The sequence below is a fragment of the Perna viridis genome, chromosome 14, assembly GCF_037379345.1.
Source record: "Perna viridis isolate PV_CMFRI_1.1 ecotype Kerala chromosome 14, ASM3737934v1, whole genome shotgun sequence".
NCBI classification, from domain to species: domain Eukaryota; kingdom Metazoa; phylum Mollusca; class Bivalvia; order Mytilida; family Mytilidae; genus Perna; species Perna viridis.
In genome coordinates, this window is record NC_142458.1 from 21,482,092 (window position 1) to 21,500,004 (window position 17,913).

Here is a 17,913-nt window from a genome sequence, read left to right on the forward strand (position 1 = left end):
TTCAGGTCTTTTTTTGCTTTGTGCATCTGCATGGTTTGAACTTTACTATACCATATAATATAATTAGATTTAGAAAGTGGAGAATTTTGCTAGTCTCCCTCTAGTTTTGGATCACCTCTCTCTTTGAGAAAGTCTCCCATGTGACCCAAAAAGAGGGAGGGTTAACAGGTATGTAATAAACAGATCAGAGCAATTTTGCATGTTTGTTTAAACAACAGACAAATCTGTCTCAAAATAGAAGAAAAATCGGATCTAATTAATAAGGTAAAACATACCAACATAAGGTACAATTCTTTGTGGGTTCCATTTATGCTATCTGTTAGGAACAGCTGTCATGCTTTGCTGGTAGTGTGAACTCTTAATCAGTTTGCAAGTTGCCACATTTAACTTAAAAATAATTATATTGAATCTGTAAATGAACTTACATGCTGAGAATAAGACCTGTGATCAGATTGACCATTACAGATCAGTAAATAATCCAAATGTAATCTACATATTGAATCAAGCCAAATATAAATCTAAGTACTCATGCACTGTGTCAACAAAAAGTTGTTTACTTCAAAAACTTGAAAATCTGGAAACTAAAAGTGGGGAAATTATTCAATTTTAATGTCAGTAGTATCAAGCATATGATGCCCATCATGGAAACCCCTATATTTTGTATACATGTATAAGGGTTATTTTTTGTTATCTTAGTTATATTAACCTAGAAGAAACAAATTTTCATGATGATTTTGAAAAATGACAGAATTGAACTGAAGTATGAAATATGATCAGAAAGAGACCTATAGCGACATGGATGACCAGACAGGGATCTATAGCAACTTCGTTGACCAGACAAAGGCCTATAGCGATATCGGTGACCAGACAGAGGCCAATAGCGACATCGGTGACCAGTCAGAGACCTATAACGACATCGGTGACCAGACAGAGACCTATAGCGACATCGATGACCAGACCAGACAGAGACCTATAGCGACATTGGTGACCAGAAAGAGGCCTATAGCGACATCAATGACCAGACAGAGACCTTTCCGGGTCATCTTGGTAGTTAATGACTTAATGATAGTACAAGTTTGTTTTTGAAGATATGTTTAACGGAGGGCGTGTAATCGGGATAGAAAAGATATCATTCTGCTCTATACTGCCATCTGATTGGTTACAGCTTGGCTACAAAATGGTTCGTGAAGTTACGATCAAAAGTAAAGATTATGAGGAGTAAGAATGAAACATACTGTTATAAACTTATTCATGTTTTGGTAGATTTGTTTGAAGCTAAAAATCAGCCTCGATGTTCAGAAATATGCTACAGTACGTCTTGGGGAGGGTAGAAATTTTATGTAATGTTAAGAGAGATTTTTTTTTCTACCACTAATATATGTTCCGCAAAGCAATTTTAAAAGCAAACAAATCCCGGGCCGTCAAGCCATTGCAATGCTGAAGTCAGTATAGTCCAGATAATCATGACGTACGCTGAGGCATTTTTAAAATCTGATTCTTCTATATATCATGTATTTTTACTCGTATATCTTCATGTTATCTTTTTGTTTCTTTAATTGGTAATATTTTTTGTTGGTTTGCGGTAACATCGCCATAAACTTTGTGGATGTATGGTTAGCCAAATTATTTAAACTTTGGCAATATTTCCGCATATTCACAGAAAGATCGAAAGAACTATCAAATTCTTTTGAGCATGCTCTGTGCTTTTATGAAATTGAATCATGGAGGGAACTAAGCATTTGATATGTTGCCTTATCATTCTGTGTATTCATTATCTTAATTTGTATGCAATATGCATTCAAACAGTTGTTACGTGTACTAAATCGAAATAGAATTATCCTGTTTGCTATATAGAAAGAGTAATGAAGGGAATCAAGATTCTAGCGGAAATGAAAAAAAATGCAATACAGGGACAAACACCAGGCACAGAGAACAGAACACAACAAAGAACACAAAGCAACTAAAATAGTACATACAAAGAAACAAAAGTAAATGAGTAACCAGGACTCCACTAAAGACGTGTAGCAACAGACCAGGTGCACTGGTAGGGTAAGCATCCTCTGTTTTTCTAAAAAAAACAAACAAACACCGAGTTGCTCATAAAAAAAGTCGAGTCCGGGCTAGACGAAAGAGGAAAAGAAAACTATGACACATAGAAGTAGTTATGGTAAATAAGGGTAACAACAAAATTACCGAGCACTAATCCGATCCATAATCAAGTCAAGTCCAATATAAATATGGCAAAATAGATATTACACCCCCGGAGCAACTGGTACCGCAATGGTCCTGACTTGGTACAGGCACTTCAATCGAAAACGTGGGTTAAATCTAGGTTTTACAGCGCGCTAAACCTCCCTCTTCCATTGCGGCATGACTATACAAGTGGTAATTAAAAAGCATTTGCATGCTATTGTTATAATAGGTAAATCAGTGGTCACATCAGCACAAAGAACATTATACAAAAAACAATAATTATTCATTGTTTTAGAAGAAGCTGTGTATTTTTTCAACCAAGGACTGATATCTAAAAAGAATTTGGAAAGAGACCTTTTAAGACACACTTCCTCATATTCTTGGTTCAGGAGTCTGTTGCACAGATATTTATGGCGTTCAAGGAAATCAGAGTAGTTAGTACTTACTCTAGAGTAGCGAATCAATTGTGAAATACAAACACCATATGCAGGAGATGAAGTGCACAGGTAAGGAAAATTTATGATATTAAAATTAAGTCGTCTCTTTTATCATAAATCTTAGTAGTCAAATTTTGATTATCATTATGAGCAGTTACTATTTTCATTTGACGTTTTGTCTGATTTGTTGGCTTCAGAGCTAATGAGACTTTGTCTGCCTGTGTTATACTATTATCAGAAACATTTTTTATCTAAAGTCTGCAAGCATCAAACTTTCAATTCGGCATAAAATGAGTACAGAAATGTATCAATTAAGGCTACATTTATGGGGGTATCACCACTCCCCCTTCAAGTCCTAAGTACACTCCATGTTTTCGGTGAAGTCCAAAGTACAATTTTACTTTTTGGTAAAGTCCAAATTCCATGAAATTTGAAGTACAACGTACGTCTGTTTTGAAATGTTAAGTCCATGGACTTGTGTGCCTAAGTCTACAGTACACTTTGAAAATGGCCAAAATCTCAAGTCCAAAAAAGGGGGGGGTGATACCCTCATTTTTCAAGTAACCCGAGATTTATCTAGAGATAAATTGCATTAATCTGTTTCTTGAAATTTGAAGAAACATTCTTAAAACGACATAAGCCAAAATTTGGCACAACTGCAATGGTTAATGTTCAATTATTTCGGAATTGATGCATAGAACAAAGAAGCATCCCACAGAAGTCTATATAAGACTCCAGGCTAAAATTGCTCTTCTTGCCAAAACAATGCAACAAAAGAGGGAGTTCTAAGCCCCAAGATCTGCTACTGGTACAACATGTAAGGCTACAACATGTGAGTCGTACAGTACCAGTTCTCAGAAAATAAAATTTTGAATTTTCCCATAGGAAACTGGAAAGTATAATCTCTCTATGTACTTTTATTTGCACTTTGTTTTGTATTGCATTATGTCATAAACATTTAATGTAAATGTGTTTGTGCTAATAAATATTGTCTATTGTCTATTGTCTATGATTTATTCTTCTGTAATTGATAATATCAGTGAAGACGACTAATGTAGAACCATCACCAGTGCTCCACATGATTTAAATCACCTCTCTCCCACTGACCTTTGACACATCATACTTCATATAACTTTAATGACGAGGTTCATTGACAAATTATAAAAGTAACCTGGATGATTCATGCTATTACAATGTCATGGCATGCCAACAGCTGTGGTTAACTATATTAGTATTTTTCTCCATTATACTAGGTAGATAGAAAGTGACTTTATTTTTCAATCAATACATGTATAAAGCCCACTTTAAACCTTTTCGATCTTGGAACCGATATTTGTAAAGATTATCCTCTCTTTTTTTTGCATCTTATGTGTTCTTTTTTCTTCTTCTGAAAGGTCAGCATATGACAGAACTTGGCAACATCCAAGACAATGTCAAACCTGACATACCATACTGTAAGATCAAGTAAAGCTATATGTAAGAACCAGGCTAGGATTATTCATGGTTAAAAAAGCAGAAACTTTATGATAGCAAACAAGAAAAATAATAATTATCCGATGCAAAGTCATAAATATGAAGGGGATATAACTCTGAAATATACAATCAAAGTACTCGTGTACTGAATTTATATCGATCGTTTGAAATTTTATGCTTCAAATAATCATTAAATTGCAAAAATACATGTATGGGATTAAATGGAAAGTATGGAAATCGAGTTCAAACCCAAGTCTATTGTTTTAAATGGTTAATATTGAACTATTTTTAATTGGATGGTTGTTGATACAAACCTAATTCATCAGCATATTAGCTTTTTATTGGCGTAAATCAGAGTAAAACTTGATAAATTAGAATTACCTATAGTCATTACTATGATTTGCATTTGAATCTTAATGGGGTATGCCAATAGGACTATTTTCCTGTGGTAGTGCAAGATAACTGCAGATGCTATCGGGCTTTACAAATCTAAAGACTCTGGCAACTGCTATATCAATTCTGTATTTCAATCTAAATTGATAAAAAATGTATTAAGTTATCTCATCTCAATTTTCGTAAGCTTTTCACTTCACATTTTTAACTAAAACCATAAGAGGAATAAAAAAAAATTGAAACAAAGTGTCTGAGAAATATTTTTCACTTGTTCAATGCTGTCCTGGGAACTTATATTTTTGTTTGTTTTTTTTTCTGTGGGGGAATAGCTTTTTCCGATGCAGTCGGTATAGTTCCCTTTCATCCTTTCACCTTAAAGACACTCTTATATGGAAAACAAGTCACTGATAACTTAATGGCATTCGAAAAAACTGTATCGGAAATTAAAATTGCGTGTCATGAGTAATTTCCTGAATGAAAAGAGAACAAAATTTTATTGTGACAGCTGTCTCTCTTTTTTTTTAAAGATAGCACTTGTTAAGACTATAAACATGTAAACTGAAGTTAGTTTAGGAAGAGTTGAGATAACCTGATACACCACTAAAATAAATATTTTAATATATATCAGTCTTTAAACTACACATTTTGATCCCATATCAACCGACCAACACTGAACAAAAAATACCACATTTAACATTCTAAAAAAAAACCCATATAATCCAAGTAAAGATCTTTTATTTGTTGCTTTACGAAAACATAAATAGAACATAAATAAAATTAGCACATTAAATATTAGGCTTGAGTCACAACAATGGTAAGATATGTAAATAAATATCACAAATCAAAGCACTAAAATTTTACTGCTAAGGCCATTCAAAGTTAATTTCTTGATTTTCAAGCCATATTCCATGATAACCAGCGAGAAAGAAAGGCAATTCTTTATACTTTTTTACTGCCTCCGAATGAGGGAGATCCTTTCAAGTTGTTTTTTTTTTCATTATAAGGTAATATAAGTGGGAAAGAACCCAACCTTAAAACAGACAGTGGCATGCAAACCAAGAAGTAATTTGTAGTTGGCCTAACACTTCATTGATAATGACATATCATGCTTAAATATGTTTGCTGATCAGAAACGAAGTAATGTATATAGCTTATAAGTAGCACTCCAGCTAAGGATCATGCAAAATGTGATTCATGGATAAAAAGCCTACATGTTTTTAATTTTCATATTTTGTCTGAAATGTTACAGTAAACAGTAATTAATATGTCATTTTTCATATAACCCGTGCTATTAGGAGATAAAAATTATATAGAATACACTGTAGATTTCAAAATTAAGGGATATAACTCTGTAATTGACACTCAAATACAATAGAATCTATTGGATTTTCAATATTGATTATCTCCTAAGAGCAGGCAGATTTGAATGAATAATTACATATTTCATAATAAAGACCCATAAAACAACTTAATTACAAAAATAAAAATATGTAGCTTTTTTAGGGGTGTATCACATTTTTCAGATTTTGCATGATTCTTACAAAGACAGCTACATAAATCTTCATGAATTTCAAGATCATCATATATATAATGAATTTCTTCACTAATAAAATGTCTGCTTAGGTAGAAAACAAAAGTTTTAAGAAAAGAAAAATTTACTATACCTGTCAAATGTAACAAACCTTGTATGACTTCACTGACTCAAATTTTGTTAATTTAACTTTGAACTTTTTACCTGTTTCTTTAATTTACTAAGTGCTGGTTATGCAAACCATGCATGGCACAACATTCTAGCTATGTCATTAACAAGTGCTTGCATCAAATTTAACTAACCTACTATCACCATCAATACAGCAAAATTGTTTTCAATCTATCATACAAAACAGGGGTGAAGGTACACAGGCAAATGTGCCACACATGAAAATCATGATTATCATTTAAATCAAGCACTATAATAATCATATGTTTCGATTTACATATGATAATCGCATGATTATCATATAATAATCATATGTTTTTCATAAACATGACAGTCATATGTTTTCAAGCCAAAATTAACATAAGAGAATCGCATCATTATCATATGACTATCATACGTTAAATATCATATGACTGTCATATGATTACCATATGATTATCATACAAATCGAGCACCATATGATTATTATATGCGGCACATTTGCCTTTGTAAGGCAAAAAGTCAAACTCCTAATCCTTCTAATTATCATCCTACTGGGACTTGATTAAATAAAAAAAACCAAGACTTTAATCCTTAATTCAATATAAATAAATACAAAAGTTTTAAATATACAATACACAGTAAAAAAAAAAACATGTTTTGGGGATAGTTTGCAACTTAATTGCTATACTGGTTAAAAGTACTGTAGAATTTATTATAGTTCTAGAATTTGAATTTCATAGTGAACAGTACAGATGAATTCATAATTTTTCAACTAAAAAACTTATCCAAATTACATGAAAGTGTTTCAATTATTTTCAGAAAGCATAACAGAAGGAAAATGCTTTATTTTGAGTTTGAAAATGTTTACTCTTGGTTTCAATGCCGTAAACTGTTAACTAATGTACAATAAAACCTGACATTACCAAACCTAAAAAATCCAGCAATAAAGTTATCAAAAATAATGGCAGATTAATTTGGGACAAAAAGTACCACAATGAGCATGAAATTAAAATAATTCTGTTCATTCATTCCATGACAAAGTTGATTGGACGTTTTCATAATATTTCTCTAAGAATAACGTACATCAATGCCTGAAATATTAAATATTTTTAAATCCGTTAATTTGAGGATTAACAAAAAGTGCAATTTTGATGAACTTCTAAACACAGATACCAACTCATAAAAAAACCTTTACGGTACAACATACACAATCTACTGTTGATTGAAATCTCTTTCTCCAAAATAAAATTCACTGTCTATTAGAAGTTTGACCTTGACAGGTTTTCCTGTACATTTAACAATTATAAAGTGATATAATCACAACCAATCTATTTCATGGCTACTAAAAATGTCTTGCTTTACAACCTAGCACTAAATGAGGTATTTCAAATAGTAGAAAATGAGATTATCACATAAATATTGGTAATCAGTGTAGTATTAGAAGTATTCCATTTCCATAAGTAGCTTTACAAGTAATAGGGGTGCAACGATTCCTTTGCCAGAAAATTCAACTAATATTCAAATACTTGAGTCATGATCCAGTTTCTATAAAGATTCTTAAAAGACCATGTTTATGGTGCTTTTTTGTATCTAAAATAAGTTAATTATTTGACTCTCTCATATTCATATTCAGTAAATACAAACAACAAGATCTGGACACAATCATTTAAGCAACAAAATTAGTAGTTCCCATTACACATTTTTCAGTTTGATCAAACAGGGGATCAGATTGACTGCTGAATGGTCCTGGTGTCAAATCATTGCACCCCTACTTACTACATCCTGTTGCTATGGTACTAGGATCTAATGGTGGTCTAAAATCTAACCATGAAACCTGTATTAACCAAACTAAAACTAACACACAAGTTTACACTTTTCATACATGTACCTGTTTTCTTTTGCATTTCAAACAAATAATCTGACATTATCTGAATGATTCAAACACATCATTATATAGACAGCAGTGATTTACCAAATGTTTCCAATGTAAATTTTACATAATTCACACTGCGAAATAATTTCAGTTATTTCACTCTCACTTGTGCCTTGAAGGCATTAAGATTGAACTCGCGTGCGAAACAAGTTCCACACAATCTTTAAATCTAGGCCTTCTTTTGGCACTTGTAACTATATTTTGGTTATTCACTCTTTCCAATTAATTATTTTATTATTCTTTTCTCCACTTAAGATATGAATACAGAACTTAACTACAATATATATAACTTGCCATGTTATCCCTTTGAAGATTTGTGTTGACTTGTCTCCTCAAATTTACTTCATACAGAGACCAAGTATATTTTATTTCAAAATATTATTACACGAAGCATGCTTGTACAAGTATTTTTAAAAGAAAAAAAATTAAAGTGGTTTTTGCCCTGTTTTCTTTAAGGAAAAACAATTCTTGCAAATGAAGTATCTCTGCATTATTAAAATTGGGAATAGTAGTTATTTTAAACATATCTTATTTGTCGAAATTTGCCATGTTATCCCTTTGAAGATTTGTGTTGACTTGTCTCCTCAAATTTACTTCATACAGAGACCAAGTATATTTTATTTCAAAATATTATTACACGAAGCATGCTTGTACATGTATTTTTAAAAGAAAAAAAAATGAAGTGGTTTTGCCCTGTTTTCTTCAAGGAAAAACAATTCTTGCAAATGAAGTATCTCTGCATTACTAAAATTGGGAATAGTAGTTATTTTAAACATATCTTATTTGTCGAATAACGCATATTCAGACATTCACGTTTCCCGTTTAAGCATTCGTGCATCGTTTATCGCGTGTTAAAACATCGTTTTGTGTTCTTTTAAACGCACGATACAGGCATTCGTTTATTTTGGTACTTGATTATTTCCTTGGTTTAACTGTTATTTTTATATTTTTTGTTATTATTTATATAATTTCATTAATTTTATTTTAAATTTTTTCTGGCTTCATTATATGTCAATATTATTATTTTTCGTCGTTCGTCTATCGTGGGTTTAAATGCACGATATGAGCATTCGTTTATCGTGCATTTAAACGCACACTGGGAGCGTTCATTTATCGTGCGTTTAGCGTGTGGGAAACCTAAACATCTCAAGGAGTGTAAAAGGGAGTAGACACAAATACATCTTACTTATCAAGTCTTTTCCTGATAGGGAATATTTTACACGAAAGGACTAGTACCACCCAGGCTTAGCTAATACAGGTTTCACTTTACAAATAAAAGACACTACAATGTTGAAACATACTAAATCTCATCTAAAAACTGAAATGACTAGACTAGTTATATATTAATGTAAGTTCCAAATAAATTTCTTGGAATACTAACTGAATGATTCACGATTCAATACTAAATGAACTCGGCAGCTGGATCTGTAATGGATTTTCTTTTTGATAGGATAAATAACAAATGGGAATATTTTACAACACTTTTACACACCTTATAAAGGTTAGCATATCAATATTATAGTGTGCAAAGCTAAAATGGACAAATCATAATTTTGGAAGCCCAAAGATACACAGGATTTTCCAATACATCTTTACATATATGTTCAATAACAACACAGAAAAAAGCTATCACATACATATTTCATACATTTTATAGTCAGTTAAGATGATCATACATAGAATTTGATCTAAATACAAGTACCGTAATAGCTTAGATCAAAATACATATTACATGTACATACTTACATTTGTACATGTCTAACACCGATTATGAATGAAGGCTACATACAGGTAGTTTTGAGAAAAATGAAAATAAGGCAGGTCTCCATTTATGTCATAGCACTTGTTGTGTGGTTACTGCAGTATTTTAATATTACCATGGATACTTAAAGTAGTCCTACTCTATGATCATGACTATAAACAAAATCATATATAAATAATAAAAAATCTTACAGTAAGATTATACCATAGTTAAAAGGTAGTGAATAAACAACAATGTTAGCATCACACATGCTCAATCAACGGTTACCATGGTTACACATCTTCAAGTAACTACCAACCTTCTTCAAACATCTGTTTATGTCATTATTGCCACTTTATATTGTAAACAGTGAATGATTACTCAACCTGCTGAGACCGTATTGTGACAGTTCATATTACACATATTTACAATGTATAGAGCCAATTTTATTTTTATTCTATCATATTTATTAAGTCAGGAGTTGAAAGCCAAACCTCTGACTTTTACATAGTATTAATATAAGTTTCTGAATGAAGAAGGTTAGCATTCCTAAACTGAAAGACAGGTAGATATCATATTCATCACCCAGATGGACATCAAGCCAATTCAATTCAACTGTACAAATTCTTAAACAATAAATAATGCACCATTTTCCAACCAAAATTTAAAGCAAATATAAAAGAATTTGTACCACTGAGCAAGATTACAAGCTAATAATTCCCAACAAGTTATAAAATGGCACTCAATACAAGAGATAAGCGAAAGTATAAAAATCAGATTGTGACATCTCTAAACTGACGAAAAGTATACAACCACTATAACTCATTATTTTAATAAAGATTATGAAATGTTATGCATGTTTTCTATAAGGAACTCATAGTATGATACACTTATTCTTTGGTTGATATGATCTTTATTCCCTATAAAGCAACATGACACACCTTCTTTTATACACGAAGCTTCCTTAAAATAGACTACTGTGATAGTATTACTGTTCGTGGGGTATCAATTTTCGTGGTTTTTGTAGGTTTTGTAAACCATGAAATTTGGTTTTGAATGAAAAAGAAATTTCCCATTCATTTGTATGATAAAGTTGTAAAATTCATGATGTCAATATCTAAAAACTGCTAGTATTTCCTCAAACCACAAATATTGGTACCCACAAATTTTAGTATTTTCACAATAATTTCTTGCATAGTTGAGTGACACAAGAAAGCAAGTTTAATTTTAGCTACAGTTGATTATAATACATGTACATCTAAAACATGTTGAACTCTATAACCAGGAACATTACATAGATACACTTAAAACATGAATTTTGATTTCTCCACTCCAGTGTTCTAGGATTCCTATTTCCTGTTACCTGGGACATGTGAAATTTGGGTCACGGAAAGTTAGGTACTTAGTTACACTTTCCCGTGGCAAGTTGAAAACTTCATATGCTGTAAGGATTTGTTTTGTTAGGAAAGCAGATATTGACTGTGAGAGAGTTAATTTTATATGGATTTTTCCTGAGGAAACCTCAATTTCTGAAAAATCCTTGAACACTGCACTACACAGTGGAGGAAAACTGTGGCTCCACTGTGACTCAATCAAAAATAAAACTGGGTAAAAAATTATTTGAATCAATTTTACTTCAATTCTTTTCCCTGTACACGATCAAAATCTTGTTTAACTTACAGAATCAGTAAATGTATCTTTATATGTCTGTAAAAGAAAAAAAAGTTGAAGCATATTTTCAAATGGTGACTTCACTCCACTTCACCTCTTCCTTGTAGAGCGAAGAAATTAAAATTCATGCAGTTTGTACTGGAAAAACACAGCTTATTGTGTTTTACAGGCAACAAAATGTGCAATTTTCAATTACAATTTTCTTACTATTCAAAATGATTTGGCAAAAGAACAACATACATTTGTATACTGTGTGTCCGAGCATTGATTAAATATCAAATATCAAAAATGGAAGGTTAAGCAGATCTAACAGCATCAAGGTGTCATGACTCAGTAGTAATTTAATTTCAACTGTTTATTAACAAGCCATGTGTAACGAAGATATAATTTCCACATCCTTCAGGCACATCAAAAGTCACAGTGATAACATGTATTCAGCAGATTCATATGTCACAAAACGAGATATCCATGACAATGGCAGTAAGCTTCTGAGCCACAGCAGAATGGCTGCAACCATAGCAACAAGTTGACACTGAAATTTTAGACTGTATGGTGTGGTCATTTGATGAGACAGTGAGCAAATTCTTATAACCTTGCTTGTTCCAGAATGTCAGGCTATCACACTAACTAGAAGCACAGCTGCATAACATGCATGGAATGGTTCAAGCAAAGAGGCTTTGAGGCCATCATAAAAACTCAGGCCAGCCCAATCATTGGTCCTGTCAAGTCAACTCCTATTGACCTATCACTTATTCTTTGTCGCCAGTTTATTAGACTTCCACAAAGAGTTATGTATGACAACAGCATCAATAGAAACAGATAAATGTTTGGTACTGACCACTTCTGTAAACTTCTTCCCTCCACTGTTATACCTAGTAAAAAGTAAAATTTCAAGAATATTTAGTATGTATTCATTTTCTTTTAATAATTTGAACTAGAAGTACCATGAACAAGCTTCAGACAGAGAAGGTGATTTATTAATACCTCCCACTATTTTATTTGCACAAGATCAATGACAGCTGAGATTTTTATGGAGAAAATTTTCTCTTATGGAGCGAAATCAGGAAAATAAATTTGAAATTACTGAGCAAAAGAAATCAATTAGTAAGTATATCCCTTCTATATGTAATGTATATAAAGTCACATACCAAATTTGAAATCCATCCATTCGCTGTCAAGACAAAAGTCACAAAATTCAAGCAGACAAGAGGGGCAGGGTTGACAAGGTGATCCCAATCATTGAGTGGGATACAAAATCAGCCTGCATAATTAAGTAGCACTCCAGCTAAGAATCATGCAAAATGTGATTCATGGGTAAAAAGCCTACATACAGTCAAACCTCGGTAGCTCGAACTCCAAGGGACCAATGAAATGTGTTCGAGTTATCAAGAATTTGTGAAATTGAAGTTCGTATATTTTCAGTGCCGGTCCAAGTTAACTTTATCGTTAGAAATTGCCTACTTCCTACGAAGTTGTGTTAGTTCGTGAATCTTTTTCGTTCGCTTTCAGACGATAATGTTGATTTGTGGACATTAAAAATGCTGCGTTCGCTGTCAAAAACGTTCAGAGTTCGAGTTCCTTGGTCAATAATTTGTTTTCATCCAATTTTCTTTCATGCTTTTATCATACCAACTTCGGAATATTCTCGACCTTCAATCAGTGTTATGTTAAAGATCAAAACTACCTAATTAGTGATGACTTAAATTTCACCTGTAATTAACTAAAATGACACTGATTAATGATACAGTTTCAGTTTTTCACACCTTTTATTACCCAAGCTGACAAAATTGCTGACAAGTTCTAGTTAGTGAGGGTTATTCCCTAAGATTTATTACCGAACGGACCGACTAATCAGTTTGAGTGTTCGAGAAATCGAAGTTCAAGAAATCCAAGGTTATTTCTATTGATTATATAGGAGAAAATTTTGGTACTTTGAATTGTGTTTGAGAAATCCCAGTTGTTTGAGCCATCGGAGTTTGAGCGAGTGAAGTTCGACTGTATTTTTATTTTTGATATTTTGTTTGAATTGCCATAGTAAACAGAAATTAACATTCAGTTTTTCATATAACCCGTGTTCTTAGGAGATAAAAATTATATAGAATGCACTGTAGATTTCAAAATTAAGGGAGATAACTCTGTAAATGACACTCAAATACAACAGAATCTATTGGATTTTCAATGTTGATTATCTCCTAAGAGCAGGCAGAATTTAATGAATAATTACACATTTCATAGTTTAGATCCATAAAACAACTTAATTACAAAAATAAAAATATGTAGCCATTTTTGGGGTGTATCACACTTTTCAGATTTTGCATGATTCTTACAAAGACAGTTACTCAATACAATACCAATGTACTATACTTACTTGTAAAACTTTTCTATCATAGAATTAGTAATTCTTCCTGGTCCCACACCATGCAGCTTGATCATAAAATCTGTATCTGCATAATATTGGTAAAGACTTCTGTATTGACAGCTATGGTCACGAAATAATATCATAAAATGCTGTGCCTCTGTACTCTCTAACACCTACGATGTATAAAGAATAGCCTTATGTTTTATTCATATATCACATAATGATTTCATTTATTAAATATTTTATAGAAATAACATTAATTTAGCTTATATAATATTTTTTTTTCTAAATATTACCTGACCCAAGGCAATAACTTTTTAAAACTGCAGATAACATTGTACATGACACATTATATTACAAAAACTTAAAGGCTTAGAAGTACTTTTTACAAAAAGTTGAAATTTGTTGTTAAAACATCACAAAAACTTTTCTTAATTGATGGTATATGTTATCGACTTCAGTCAACAAGTTTAACAACTACACAATAGGGTGTGTAAGTCTCGTCATGTGGCCCTGTATTTTCACAAGAATGGGTCCTAGTCTACCATTCAAAAGCATGGAGATTTGTCATTTAGAGAGCGTTGAGTTCAGTGTTAGAGGCAAAAAACTTTCTGTGTAAAAAATCATGATAAAAAATTACAAATAACTATTTCTACATGATAAATGTAGTAAGAAAAGACATAAACTAGAAGATTTTGCATTGTTATACAGAGTTTCAAGTACCTGGAAGTAAACAATAAAATACAGATCGGTCTTCGGTTTTCAATACGTTCTACATCGGAAATTCCGGTAAAGAAAATGAAACTAAAACGAGACATACATACACTATAGGGAGATTTTAGTTAAACCCTGAGACACTACTTGTTGCACACATCATTAAAAAACAAATTTAAATGTGCTACCTCTAGAAAGTAAGGAAGATCTACTTACCGTATCTTACTCAGAACATACTGAAAACCTTGATATCACATGCTTAGCTAAAGGGTGACAAGCATTTAATTTCAGTAGTTCTACTGAGATGAAGGTAATGACCCATAACAACTGACACAAAAATCTGACAAAATTAATTAATCAAGTAGTTTAACATCCATTAGTATACATTTCATTGATTTCTAGACAGAATCCTTCAATCAATCTAACAGACAATGCAGCTGTTTTAATGTAAACTGACTCTTTAAGCCGGATTTTGTATGTTCTAGGCCAAATAAGCAAAATCTCACATGAGGGCATGACACACCAATCACATATTATTTATAATTCAATCCCATAAATCACCATTATTACTCTTACATGCTGTGTGATTGGTAGAGGTAAAATGAAAGCAAATGTAGAGTATTTGGTATGACTAGACAAGGGATTAAAACCCAAAACCCATCCAACTCCAGGTAAGCACACTACCATTTGACCATCAAAGCTAAGCTTACCTCTAATACTTTGTTTTTCATTGTAGTATTAACACTACCAGCAAGGCAGCAGTGACTTATGGCATTGTGTATAATACTCTTGTTAGACTTGGCACTTGGTTTGACGTACAGCTTTGGACCTGAAATATAAATACCAAGAATGAGAAAGACATTTACAGATGCTAGTAGGTGAAAGTTATGCAAACTAAAAAATAATAATTGTTTTTTTCCTTTTTGCACTAGAAAGTGTCTCATACCCAATATTTGTCAGCAAATCAATAAAAAAACAAGAACATTCATCACTTTTCACGTCACTTTATTGGGAAGGTAAAGAGTAAAATATAAAGCCTCCCTCTCTACTTGCTTTTTTATAAAAGGGAAAGGTTGCATGAGAAGTTAAGAACCAAGAAATTAACTTTGTATGCCCTTACAAATTTCTTGTATTTTCGTAGCAATTTTATTGTACAAAATCTTTTTACCTGAGTACTCAGATCCAGACCCAGACATGGAACCAGCTTCACTACTTCCTGATGCAGACATTTTACCTCTACCGTGAACATCTGTAACAAACCACACAAATTTTAGAACCTCAGTAAAACAGACTAATAGGATAATTAATTGGAAAGAGTGAATAACCAAAACATGATCCCAAGTGCCAAAGAATGCCTAGATTTAAGAAGTGTGCAGAACTTGTTCCATGCACAATTTAAATCTTATTGAGTTCTTGGCACAAGTGATCATATTTTGGTTATTCATGATATACAATTGATTTACCTATATTTTATATAGATGTTCTCCATTATGAAACGTCTCAATCTTACCTTTACCAAGTTACAAATTCAAAACCATTGGGCAGTACATCCAAGCATGAGAGTTTTATTAACATTTAAAATTTCCATTGTTATACAATTTGTATATTAAACCAATTCAACTCTATACTTTTACAATTTTGAAAAAAAAAAAAACAGCACATTTTGTTCATGGTAGTTGAAATCAACCAGATTTGTAGATACAAGTATTGTCACTATAGCCACACTTGGAGCAGACAACACAGTGCTATTTATTATCTCTTTTGTTTGTATACAGTAGTTGCTGATTATGAATTTTCAGGAATGATTTCACAAGGTCAAAAAACAAAGTGGAAATTGGCAAAATTGAAAATAAATATACAGTAAAAAAAAAGGAATTGTAATCCAGATTTGAAATAGCAAAATTATGCTAAAAAGTGGAAAAAAACATGTCTGCTTTTTGGACAAGGATATTCCAACTTTTAGTCATGTGTGCTTTCCTTGAAATATAAAACATGTGACTTAGGATGTGTTACAATTTAAAAGAACAGCATTTATCACATAGTTAATTTTAAAACTGAAAAAAAGGAAATGCTGTCAGAAAGTGCAAGACTAGGAAAAAACAGAAGAGATCTAAGTGTTCTGTGAAATTGAGATCTTACCCATGGGTGTCTGAGATTTCTGAGTCTTGCACTCTTCGTGATGTCAGATATCCCATCATTAAGAGTCTTTTTTTCAAATAATTATCAAACAAATTAACATGAACAAAAATCATAACAGAGATAAAATTCACATACTTATTTTTCCATTACCTGGTGAAGGTGGCCTAGTTCTGTGTGTCATGCCACCAAATGCCAGAGCCTTACCCTCTGCAGATGTTGTCAGCTGATTACACGACACTAAAAATAGAATCAACTATTTCAGGAATAAGTTTTTTATACATGAACAAATTTCTTACTCCAGTGCCTCAAAGCTTAAAAAAAATTAATTCTAAAGGTATTCTTGGCTTGAAAAATTTCTAACGTTTTGTGAAACTGGAGCCAGAACTAATATATTTACTACAAAATGTTGCACACTATATTCTGTTAAGAATAATGCCACTCAACCAAGGGATGATTTTACAAGATTATCAAACAAAAGGGAAATTGTAAAATTGGAAATAAATAAACAGTAAAAAAAGAATTGTAACAGTACAATCTGGATTTTAATCAGCCGAATTCTGATAAAAAGCAGAAAAAAATCATCCCTGGACCTGGAAAGGGTAGACACAATTCAAGTCATCATGCAAAATAAAATCTAAGCTTTCCCTCCAACAGATGCTGAGAAATATGTTACAGAAGACTAACAGATGGACCAGGGATTGCAGCATGGGTATAATACAGCCTTGTATATTGAATTCAGTACATGTACTTGTACATTTAACAGGAGAGGAAAGTCATGTTTTCTTCAATTGTAGATATAAATACTAGAATAGTTGTAAGTCAAGAAATTGGTAAATGTAATATAAATTTGTTTTCATATGACCACAATGTATATTATGCATAATGACGGTCAATCAACATAAAACTGTTAGTATGGAAGAATTTATCACTCTGAGGGGTGTATTCACACAGATATATACAGATGGCAATGAGTAATAAAAATTGATTGGGTTTTGAACATGCAACAGCAGTTCTTTTATGCATTTTTGGACAAAAACATTTGATAAATAAAATTGACTCTGTTTGGAGTCAGACTAACACTCATGGCCTCATTTTCTAAATGCAAGCTAACATAAGATACATTGTATGTTTCTGTAGATGAAGATGCATGTAACTCTTTCTTGTTCATAGTAAGTGATT

At 32.1% G+C, this 17,913-nt stretch overlaps 1 protein-coding gene across 6 annotated transcripts in view; it reads right to left on the reverse strand.

The window, feature by feature from the left end:
- Positions 1–5,214: 5,214 nt before the first annotated feature.
- Positions 5,215–17,913, reverse strand: part of LOC148598618 (calmodulin-regulated spectrin-associated protein 1-B-like) — a 32,315-nt gene continuing 19,616 nt past the window's right edge. For 3 of the 6 annotated variants that reach the window (XM_088562047.1, XM_088562049.1, XM_088562045.1), the window contains 5 exons: positions 16,885–16,971; positions 15,764–15,844; positions 15,306–15,424; positions 13,891–14,054; positions 5,215–12,394 (listed from right to left, as the gene is read on the reverse strand). In XM_088562047.1, coding sequence (XP_088418173.1) covers positions 12,268–12,394; positions 13,891–14,054; positions 15,306–15,424; positions 15,764–15,844; positions 16,885–16,971 — 578 coding nt within the window. In that variant the 3' untranslated portion in view covers positions 5,215–12,267. Of the gene's footprint in view, positions 12,395–13,890; positions 14,055–15,305; positions 15,425–15,763; positions 15,845–16,869; positions 16,972–17,913 lie in introns of all 6 variants that reach the window. The other 3 variants (XM_088562046.1, XM_088562048.1, XM_088562044.1) reach the window with 1 other exon arrangement.